Raw genomic sequence first — 11,764 nt, 5'->3', positions numbered from 1 at the left:
TATGTCTAATCTTCTATTGCATTATTGCCCTTTGGTATTTTGTCATTTTTAGATTTTTCATAAGATTAACTTTGTGCTTTTAAAGTAAAGAACTTTATAACTCAAATGGACTTTTGTTAGAAAAAAACTATGGACTTTAATGTTAGATTTTTCAAGTAAATGTTGGGATGTGAACTATTTACTTGTGTATTTTTGTAAATCAAGTAACCAAGTAACTAAGCAAGCATATGGATGATTCTTGAAACCTTTCATTTTCTCAAACTCTTGATTACATCTTACATTTATTTCACTTATCTCATTTCATCACTTTATCAAAAATACAATACCAAAATCTCAAATATCTTTCCATTAACAATTTTATTTACTTCTTGTTACTAACTTTTTGTGTTATTTCCTACTAACCTTTTGATTTTAGGTTACCTCCTTGTGGATCGACCGCCCGATTATACTATAACCACCGCTTAGTGGTTGTCACATTTTGGGCGTTAAACAGACATTTCAGGTGGATAGAGAGGTGTATGGATTGAAACTTGAGATGTCGTACGTATGCAGCGACTAACCATTTTCACAGGTTCAAATGAGGAATGATTGTCAAGTTTGTGTATTCTTAGGAATAACATCGAAAGAACGGATTGACTTATGTGTAACTCCAGTTAAGAAGAATGCCATATCAGATCCCTCTCCTAGTGTGAACAAAAAAGACACGATCAGTGTTGATCCATCTCCTACAACTAGTAGTTACAAACATATTAATAGTGAGGCGGGCACTTTTGTTCCAGTTACTGATCCAATGGCTAGTGTTAAGCTTGATATACCACATAGAGGTCCCACTGTTGTGCCCAAAGCATATGAGTATGATCCCTATGTGAATGATGATCCAATTGGTAATTGCTTTGAAGATAATGATGATGGTTCCGGTTCCAGGGATGATTCAGAATCGTATTATAGTACAGATGTGTCAAATGAGGGGTTAGACATTTCCGAAGCACAACAAGTAGAAGATGAGTCAGGACCTCCTCTTGCACAAGCACACCTCCCAACTCAAGGACGTTGAACACCTGTAAGAAGCAATAGTCGTCCTGCTAGGACAGAAGATAACACTAAGTAGAGGGATACAATCGTATCAAGAGAGGATCACACCAGATGGAGTGCCCCAATGTTTACAAAATAAGATATTGATGCATCTGCTAAAACCCATAGCTCATCATCATCTGGTGCACCGCTGGGAGAACTACACGTTGGGAAGACTTTTGAGGACAAGATTGACTTAAAAACCAAAGCTGCTCTATTTGCAATGAAGAATAACTTTGAGTTTGTGGTGAAAAAGTCTGGTATTGACGTGTGGTATATCACATGCAAGGATCCTGACTGTTATTGGAGACTGAGAAGGAAAAAATTACCAATGTCCTCCATGTTTGAGATCACAGGTGTACAAGAGCGTACATACATGCTCACTAGAAGTGCGACAGAAAGATCATCGTCAAGCAACACCTTGGGTCATTGGGCACCTCATAAAGAACAAATACGCAGTTGATGGGACCAACTACATGTCACGCAACATAAAGGAGGATATGAAGAAAAATTTTGGTATTGATATGAGTTATGAAAAGGCATGGAGATGTAGAGAGAAGGCACTTATGTATGTTAGGGGGACACATAAAGATTCATATTCTAAGTTACCATCCTACTTGCACATGTTGCAACAAAAGAATCCAGGTAAAACTATTGATTTTGTCACTGAAGATGGTCATTTCCTATATTGCTTCTTTTCCCTCGGAGTTTGCAGAAGGGGATTCAGATCTTGTCATTCTGTGATATGTGTGGATGGCACGTTCTTGAAGAACAAGTACAATGGCCACGTTCTATGTGTCACTGCGTTGGATGTGAATAGTCACTTATATCCAATTGTGCTCGGGTTGGTGGATAGTGAGAACCACAACTCTTGGAAATATTTCATGACGAAGTTGAAGGAAGCCATTGAGGACGTTGATGACCTGAATTTCGTATCAGAGAGGCACGCTAGCATTATTCATGCTCTAGAGGTTATCTTTCCTGATGTCTACCATGACGCTTGCTTCCATCTCATAAGTATGAATGTAAAAGCTAAGTTCAAGATTGATCACTGTCACAATGAGATGTATGCAACAACCTATGCATGGAAGAAGATCCAATTTGTAAAGCATTTTGAAAATATTAAGCGAATGGATCTTCCTATAGCTAAATATCTAGGGGGAATTGGTTTCGATAAGTGGTCTTGTCCTTTCTTTCATGGGAAACGATACAATATAATGACAAGCAACTACACTGAAGGATTCAACAACAAGACCAGGGATGCGCAACTTTTTTGGAATTCATTCGGTTTACATTGCAGTCTTGGTTTTCTGAATGACGTAGTGAGTCAGAGAAGAGTACCACCAAATTATCCCCCCTGATGGAGGCAGATTTGTCACAAATTGCTGACAAAGAAAGGTTCATGAATGTCTATGCCCTTGGCTAGTTCGAATTTCATGTAACTAATGCGGACGGTGATGATGAGGTGAATTTGATGACGAAATCATGCTCAAGTGGGGTTTTTCAGCTCATAGGCATACCTTGTGTCCATGCAGTTGCAGCAGCTCTAGAGCGTCGGGTGAACATTTACTCTTTGTGGTCCATGTTTTACACCATTGAGTCATGGAGGGATTCGTACAAAGAAACCATTTACCCAACTAGGAACGAGGATGATTGGACAGTTCCAGATGACATTAATAATATGGAAGTTGATGTGCCTGTAGAGAAACAACAAGTTGGTCGTCCAAAGAAAGAAAAAGTTAGGAAGACCAAGGAAAAATCGTTGGCCATCTGACGGGGAAAATTTAACGTATATATTTGACATAACCATTAAGTAATCACTTATATATATATATATATATATCCTTACATTAAGGTGTTATCGTATCATAAATTCGTAATCATATAAATGATCGAAAATGAAATGAGCAACATAGGTGATAACACAACAAAGAAATGATCTTCTCACGTGTTAATACAAAAAATAATATCTATATAATTTCAAATTTCTTACTTGAGTAGTTTTTATTAGGGGAATTCTCCTATAGGAGCTTCACTTTAAGCCCTACCTGTGGGGCTCTCAGTATTCTCGACCCGTGAACAGTTTCAGCGTGATTTTTTTAATGACCGTGTATATTGTAGCTATTTAGAGCATCCTGCAAATTTTCAGAAAATTCTGAATAGTTTACATTACCGAAAACTAAGTTCAAACATGTTGTTGCACGCGTGACTAATTTTTTTATGCGCGTGGAAAACAACATGTTTGAACATAGTTTTCGGTATTGTAAACTATTCAGAATTTTCTAAAATTTTGCAGGATGCTCTAAATAGCTACAATATACACGGTCATAAAAAATCGCGGTGAAAACTGTTTACAGGTTGAGAAACACTGAGAGCCCCACCGGTAGGGCTTAAAGTAAGCCCCTATAGAAGAATTGTTCGTTTTTATTATACATATAGGAAAATTCTCATATAGGGGTTTCACTTTAAGCCCTATCAGTGGGGCTCTTTAGTGTTCTCGACCCGTGAACAATTTTCAGCGCGATTTTTTTTATGACCGTGTATATTGTAGTTGTTTAGAGTATCTTGCAAATTTTTAGAAAATTTCGAATAGTTTACAGTACCGAAAACTAGGTTCAAACATGTTGTTTTCCACGCGTATAAAAAAAATTAGTCACGCGTGCAACAATATGTTTGAACTTAGTTTTTTGTACTGTAAACTATTCGGAATTTTCTGAAAATTTGCAGAATGCTCTAAATAGCTACAATATACACAGTCATAAAAAAAAATATTCACAAGTCGAGAACACTGAGAGCCCCACCGGTAGGGCTTAAAGTGAAACCCCTATAGGAGAATTGTCATATATATATATATAATCTTCATTGTCTAATTTTTTTGGGACTTTTTTTTATGTTGGGTAGAATGTATTTTTTTTTTATTTTTTATGATAGAAAATCACATACTCATGATTTAACTTTGCATGTCTTCAAACTAGAGAATAAAAAAGATAAAAGAAACTCCTTGTATTATTTTTCATTCATTAGGTGGTTGAATTACATTTAGGAAAAATATACATATATCTCTTCTATTTAATAAGTGTAAACATTATTTAAACTTAAATCAAATTAAATAAATAAACAATTAAACAAATTAAAATAAGATATTTTATAATAACAATTATTTAAAAATAATAAAACCATATGTTTTATAACTTAAATAAAATTTAATTAAACTTAAACTTCACGTATTAGAATAATACCGTATTAAAGATATAACATAATATAATCTACTATCAACTAGAAACAAACTTCTTTAAAAAATAACTATCAACAAACTTAAATTTAAAATCCATGTATAATATTAATATTATGTTAAAACATATAATATATAATCTCTTGTTGTCAGTGCCAAATTCAAAAACTAGAACAAACATAAACTTAAACAAAAATTAATTAATTAAAATAGTATATTTTTAAGATATTCTATGATAATTTAAATAATTAAATCATATTTATTTAAAAATAATAAAGCCATACATATCATTTTTTTTATCTTATAAATTTGTGTGATAGTTTATTTTTTATCAAGTGATTGAAGTTATTTTTCATCATCAAATTCACCAAATGACATTCCGAGTTATATTAGAAACTAAAAATAGTTAATACATATATACTACTCTACACTATGACTTTTTCTATTATTAATTTCTTTTTAAATATTATTGTAATTTATATATATGTCATGTAGTCATGCAAATATATCTCTTCTATATAAAAAAGTGTGTAGATAACATAAATTTTTTGTTTTAACGGTTTTTTATTTTTTTAATGTAAACTTTAATGGAATATTCTTATATTTAACGGTAGTTTGTAAACATCACTTAAACTTAAATAAAATAAAATAAATAATTAAAAAATGATATTTTTGATATATTTTACAATGATAATTATTTTAAAATAATAAATAATTAAACAAATTAAAATAAGATATTTTACAATAATAATTATTTAAAAATAATAAAATTATACATTTTATATCTTAAATAAAATTTAATTAAACTTAAACTCAGTTATTAGAATAATATCATATTAAACATATAATATAATCTATTGTCAGTTAGCAACAAATTTGTTTTTTAAAAAAATCTAGGAAGAAACTTAAATTTAAAATCCACTTATAATATTTAATATTACATTAAACATATAATATATAATCTCTTGTTGTCACTCCCAAGTTCAAAAACTACAACAAACATAAACTTAAACAAAAATAAATAAATTATTTAATTAAAAAAGTATATTTATTTGAAATTTATATGCATTAATATAAATAATTAATAAATTTTATAAATAAAACTAAGAAAACGTGCATTACACGTTACCTTCTATCTAGTATATATATCTCTTCTACATAACAAGTGTGTAGATAATGGATTTTTTTTGTTTGAACGATTTTTTATTTTTTTCGTTAACTTTAACGGAATATTCTTATATTTAATGGTAGATTGTAAACATGACTTAAATTTAAATAAAATAAAATAAATAAATAATTAAACAAATTCAAATAAGATATTTTAAAGATATTTTACAATGATAATTATTTAAAAATAATAAAACTATATATTTTATAACTTCAATAAAATTTAATTGAACTTAAACTTAATATTATATTAAACATATAATATATAATCTTTTGTTATCACTGCCAAATTTAAAAACTAGAACAAACATAAACTTAAACAAAAATAGATAAATTAATTAATTAAAATAGGATATTTTAAAAATATTTCATGATAATTTAAATAATTAAATCTTCTTTATTTAAAAATAATAAAAACATACATATCATTTTTTATCTTATAAATTTATGCTCTAGTTTGTTTTTTATCAAGTGATTGAAACTATTTTTCTTCATCAAATTCACCAAAAGACATTGCGAGATACGTTAGAAACTAAAAATAGTTGATGCATGTATATTAATATCTACACTGTGACTTTTTCTATTCTTATTTTGTTTCTATTATTAATTTATTTTTAAATATTATTGTAATTTATATATATGTCATGTAGTCATGTAAATGTAAATATATATATCTATATCAATGTTGTGTTTAGATGTCATATATGTAGAGATTATTGATATAAATATTTATATATACTATAGAACTGCAATTCATTATATTATATATATATATATATATATTTAAAAAAAAACAGTGAACCAGTTTACAAATTTAAAACTAAACGTACATTGCACGTTACTTCTACCTAGTATATATATATATATGTCAATATTGTGTTTAGATTTCATATATGTAGAAATTATTGATATAAATATTTATATATATATATATTAGTGAACTATAATTTATTCTTTTATATATTGAAGAAAAAAAAATGAATCAGTTTTTATTAAAATTATAGATAATATTTTGTCCTAATATTTTAATATATTATTTATTTATTTAAAATTTATATAATAATTAAAAAAATAATAAAAATAAATACATATTTGAATAAGCATATTTATAACATTAAAACTAAACAAAAAGATTGCTCTTTATTTTTATAAATTAATTGGTTTATACCTTTTTGGACCATGTGTTTTGTCTCATTACCTGTTTGGACATTGTGTTTTGACAAATTACTTTTTGGACCCTATGTTTTGTAAAATTATTAAAATATAACCCTAAACTCAATTTTGATGAAGAAAAATTGAATATAACAATACAGTTTTTAAGCAGAATAATTTTATTTTTGTTCTGAATTGTTAGTTTGATAAATTATTTGTGATTTTAGTTGAGAAAACATTGATCAAAACCGAGTTTAAGGTTCTATTTTAACCATTTTACAAAATATAGGGTCCAAAAAGTAATTTGTCAAAACACATGGTCCAAACAGGTAATGGAAAAAAAGACAAAGTCCAAAAAAGTATAAACCCTAAATTAATTGCACTAACACAATCACTAAAAAAAAAAAAGAACACGACAGGAATAGTAAAATTAAAAAACGACAATTTTATAAATGTACGACGCAAGATATCATCGACAGTGTTTTCATAGAAACCGACAATTAATCCGAGTCTTCAGGGCCGAGTCCAAGCCCATGACTCGATGGAGCTCCGGGTGATCATAGATATAGCCGTTAGAGTGAGAGTTTTCTTTTAGTTAATCCGACGGTCCGAAATTGCTCAATTCAAACTTGAATCAATCAAAACCCTACCCTTTCATTGCAACGCTTATAACGATTACAACCTATCTCTCTCCTCTAATTCTCTTTCCCTTTCTCTATCTTCTCTCTCAACTTGACGCTCTAGCTCTCAGAGATCTTCCAGTCTTCGTCTTCGTCCTCAATCTCTCTCTCCCTCGCTCTCTCTCTGTGAAATTCACGATCTTGCTCTTGTTTTAGAACCATGGACAGTACTTCTGGTATTATCTTCTACTTCTTTTCCCTTCGATTTGCGCTGGGTTCTAATTTTTACAACGTTTCTTTACTTTGAACTTTTGATTGTCCTTTGCAGATCAAACGGTGGAAATACGTTCAGACAACTGCGAATGTGCTTTGGATCAAGATTTCCAGCCTTCGGTCATCTCTGAGCGAGGTTCGCTTTCTTCTCTTGTGTAAATCTAATACATTTTGTTTTGTCAAAAATACATATCAATACATTTTTTCTTCTTCATTTTATTTTTCTAGGATTTTCAATTGTTAGTTTTCTTGATTATGTTTTGTCTTTTAATTTTGACTCCCTCTGAATTATTTTTTTTTAAAAAATGGTTGACTAGGGGTTAGGCTGTGTAGAACCTTGTAAATGAAACTTGTGGACAAAAGTTGCGGGGGATATATGTTTCATTGCTTTTAGATTCTGGCACCAATTTCATTTATTTATGTTCTTACTATTATAAGATATTACTAAAATCAATTCACCTTTAAGTTATTTTATTTGAATTGAGACTTTCAGCGTGAATAAGTTTTATAAAGATTAAAATGTTGTGTTTTTCTCTGCTAATAATGGCCAATTTCTTCTTCTCCAATGTGATGATCAGACATTACCTCTGATAAATTTGAGGGCGATTTTGAATTGACGGATGAGACGAGCATGTCAAATGGAACCCAAGATGCCTCTGGAGATCAGGGGCAGACCCTTCCGATAATACAGAAAGTTATTGATTTGAGCACCAAAATTCAGGTAAGATTAGAGTATAGAACATTTAGTATTCTTGCAGACATTGAAGGGTTTATGTCCAAGTATAACAATTACCGAGTTACTGTGCTTTTTTGTTTATGGTTCTTCTTAATTTTTTTGTTTCCTTTTTATTTCACTTTTTTAAGGATTTGAAGAAGGAACATGCTGTCCTTTCTGATCAAGTTAAGCTTACGACTAGTTCCTTTCCAGACCCTGCAGTTCTGAACACTCTTCAGCTTCTCAGTATGTTTTAACTAATAAATAATCATGTATTCTTAATATGTTAATTCTGCTTTGTTCGATTTTAAAATTTTCTTGGTGATTGATATGGTTTTTTTTAGGTACTGAACATGAACTTTTAAAGAAGAAGTACATCAGGGAATCTACTGAGAGAAAGCAACTCTACAATGAAGTAATTGAGCTAAAAGGGAATATCAGGGTCTTTTGCAGATGTAGACCCTTGAACCAAAGTGAAATTGAAAATGGATGTACTTCAGTTGTTGAATATGACTCATCTATAGATAATGAGCTTCAGGTCATTTCCTCAGATACTTCAAAAAAACAATTTAAGTTTGATCATGTGTTTAGACCTGAAGACAATCAAGGTAAGTGAGCACTTGCACCAATTTCAGTATGGCTTAGTGTAGTAGCTAAAGTACTTATTTGAATAGCAAAAGAATCTTAACTAATTTAATCTTGCAGAGACGGTTTTCACTCAAACAAAACCTATTGTGACTTCGGTATTGGATGGTTTTAACGTGTGCATATTTGCTTACGGCCAAACTGGAACTGGCAAGACATTTACAATGGAGGGAACACCAGAAAACAGAGGAGTTAATTACAGGACAGTGGAGGAGTTGTTTCGTGTTTCAGAAGAAAGAGCTGGCGTCATGAAATTTGAATTGTTTGTTAGCATGTTGGAGGTTTATAATGAGAAAATTAGAGATCTCTTGGTGGATAACAACAACCAACCAGCTAAAAAGTAAGTTTTTTCTTGTGAATATCGAACTAGTTCAGTGATTTCTTTAGAGTTGAGAGAACTAAGTTTTTCTTGTGTGTGTGTGTTCATGAAGGCTGGAGATAAAGCAATCTGCAGAGGGAACCCAAGAAGTTCCCGGACTATTGGAATCTCGTGTTTTTGGCACTGAGGATGTATGGGAACTGCTAAAGTCTGGAAGCCGAGTTAGATCAGTTGGATCCACCAGTGCCAATGAAATGAGCAGCCGATCTCACTGGTACTCCACATGATACCTTGATTTTGTTTTTAAATTTTTAGTCTCTTGTTAAATGTTTAGATTAGTTGGATCCACCAGTGCCAATGAAATGTTCTTTTTGTTGTAGCTTGTTGCGAGTGAGTGTTAAAGGAGAAAATCTAATAAATGGACAAAGAACGAAGAGTAATCTGTGGCTAGTAGATTTGGCTGGTAGTGAGCGCGTTGGAAGGATTGAAGTTGAAGGTGAAAGATTGAAGGAATCTCAGTTTATAAATAAATCTCTCTCAGCCCTTGGTGATGTTATCTCTGCCCTTGCATCTAAAACATCTCATATACCTTACAGGTATTTCTCTCGCCCCCATTTATGTATGAATGTAAAGTTCTCTTTTGCCAGAAACTTGTGATCATTATATCTCACATCTCCGTCATTTTTTGTTTGAAAACAGGAACTCGAAGCTCACTCATATACTGCAAAGTTCTCTAGGTGAGCCTATATGTAATTTGTGTCTAACAGCGGTTATTTTGACAAATAAAAAATGCACCTTTAAATATGATATGTATTCTGATCGAAATTTGAATTCTCAGGAGGAGATTGCAAAACCTTGATGTTTGTCCAAATCAGTCCAAGTTCATCAGACCTAGGAGAAACAGTTTGCTCTTTGAATTTTGCTAGTCGAGTCAGAGGAATTGAGAGCGGACCTGCTCGCAAACATGCAGACGTTACTGAGCTTCTCAAGTACAAGCAAATGGTATGCTAAACAATCAGTGTCAAAGTCTTGGTCACATTCTAACTTTAAGGGTTTAAACAACTATTGATTATTATTCAACATTAAATATCCACAGGCGGAAAAGTTTAAGCATGATGAGAAAGAAACCAAAAAACTACAGGATAGTGTGCAGTCCTTGCAATTAAGGCTTGCAGCTCGGGAGCAAATCTGCAGGAATCTTCAAGATAAGGTAACTTGCTTAATAAATATTCTTCAAATGTGTATTTTGGCGGGCAGAGTTAGTTATATGAAGCTTGTTCCTAATTTCAGAGATGCTTTTCTGTAACAGGTAAGAGACCTTGAGAACCAATTAGGAGAAGAAAGAAAGACCAGACTCAAACAGGAGAGTAGAGCATTTGCAGCTGCTTCTGCTCCATCCTCAGCAGTGTCATCTCTAGGTCTAAAGCCAGCAGCACAGAAGACTGTATTGGAGAAGAAACCACCATTGGTTCCCAATTCTAAATTGAGGTTACCCTTGCGAAAACTAACCAATCTCATGCCTCCTCCCCCTCCTCAATCCCCTCTACCAAAACGAAGACGGGAAAGTAGCTTTATCTCTTCAGCATACGGTAAAGAAAACATTCCCAAAACAACAGCAGGATCAGCCACCACAACAACAAACACAAGAAGCCTTTTCCAACCAAGACGGATCTCCATTGCTACTACCAGGCCTTCTCCAAATAGTAGTACAACTTCACATACTCTCAAGCCTAGAAGACGAGTCTCCATTGCCACTTTTCGCCCCGAGTCAAACTCCTCCTCTCACCTATCTCCACTCCGCACTTCAGCTTTTAAAAGTGGCAGGTTGTCAATGGTGAAGGATCCACGGAAGGCACGTTACTCCAGGCTCTTCTCTCCAATGCCTGAGATGACGACGCCAATGGCTGCCAGGAGTAGCAAGTTCATGGGAAGTCCTCCACCAGCAATGGCAAGTTCTATTTCGAGGCAGCAGCACGGCAGTGGGGCTGTCATTGCACTGCAACGGAAACCAGTGGTTTGGAGTCCACTGAAGCTGAGAGGCATAAAAATCAACAGGAGGCCATCATTGTTTCCTTCTCGATCTATATCTGAGATTTAATCAAGTGCCTCTACTACCTTGAATAGACTCAAATTCAAATTCAGTGAACGTTGCTTATATTCTCCAAAAAGATTCAAGCAATCATTTTTCCATTTTCATTTTGTCTCTTATAAGATGTATCCTTCATTTGTGTTTAGCTTCAAGTGTAATGTATGCTCCTTGCTTACGAATTATAATTTCATATCTTTCTATGAGATTGGTTGTTGTAATGTATACCATATCCAACTTCTTTTCTCAACTTTTATTCAACTGAATATTAGACATTTGTCGAATCCAAGTGAAAGCAAGAATTCTACGACTCAGTTGAGTTGGGAGAGTAGAAAAGCACTGTAAAAGAGGGTTTTTTTTAGCTCTTCACATCATTAAAACAGAACATCATTTAGTTAAATTCCGTTGGAAGAAAATAGATACTATTTTTTCTTTCAAATATTTTATTTTTTAGCAAAAAAAGAAAAAGAAATAGATCATTCTT

At 32.2% G+C, this 11,764-nt stretch overlaps 1 protein-coding gene across 1 annotated transcript; it reads left to right on the top strand.

The window, feature by feature from the left end:
• The first annotated feature begins 7,286 nt into the window (after positions 1 to 7,286).
• Positions 7,287 to 11,512, top strand: LOC133790914 (kinesin-like protein KIN-14S). The gene is made up of 12 exons (XM_062228754.1): positions 7,287 to 7,478; positions 7,571 to 7,651; positions 8,094 to 8,236; positions 8,380 to 8,476; positions 8,575 to 8,838; positions 8,936 to 9,215; positions 9,307 to 9,468; positions 9,575 to 9,790; positions 9,894 to 9,931; positions 10,033 to 10,196; positions 10,291 to 10,404; positions 10,504 to 11,512. The coding sequence occupies exons 1-12, from the start codon at positions 7,463 to 7,465 to the stop codon at positions 11,290 to 11,292; spliced, it is 2,364 nt and encodes a 787-aa protein (XP_062084738.1). The 5' UTR covers positions 7,287 to 7,462; the 3' UTR covers positions 11,293 to 11,512.
• The last annotated feature ends 252 nt before the right edge of the window (positions 11,513 to 11,764 follow it).

This window comes from Humulus lupulus, chromosome 7 (assembly GCF_963169125.1).
Source record: "Humulus lupulus chromosome 7, drHumLupu1.1, whole genome shotgun sequence".
In the NCBI taxonomy this organism is placed as follows: domain Eukaryota; kingdom Viridiplantae; phylum Streptophyta; class Magnoliopsida; order Rosales; family Cannabaceae; genus Humulus; species Humulus lupulus.
This window is presented reverse-complemented; position numbering and strand designations above follow the sequence as displayed.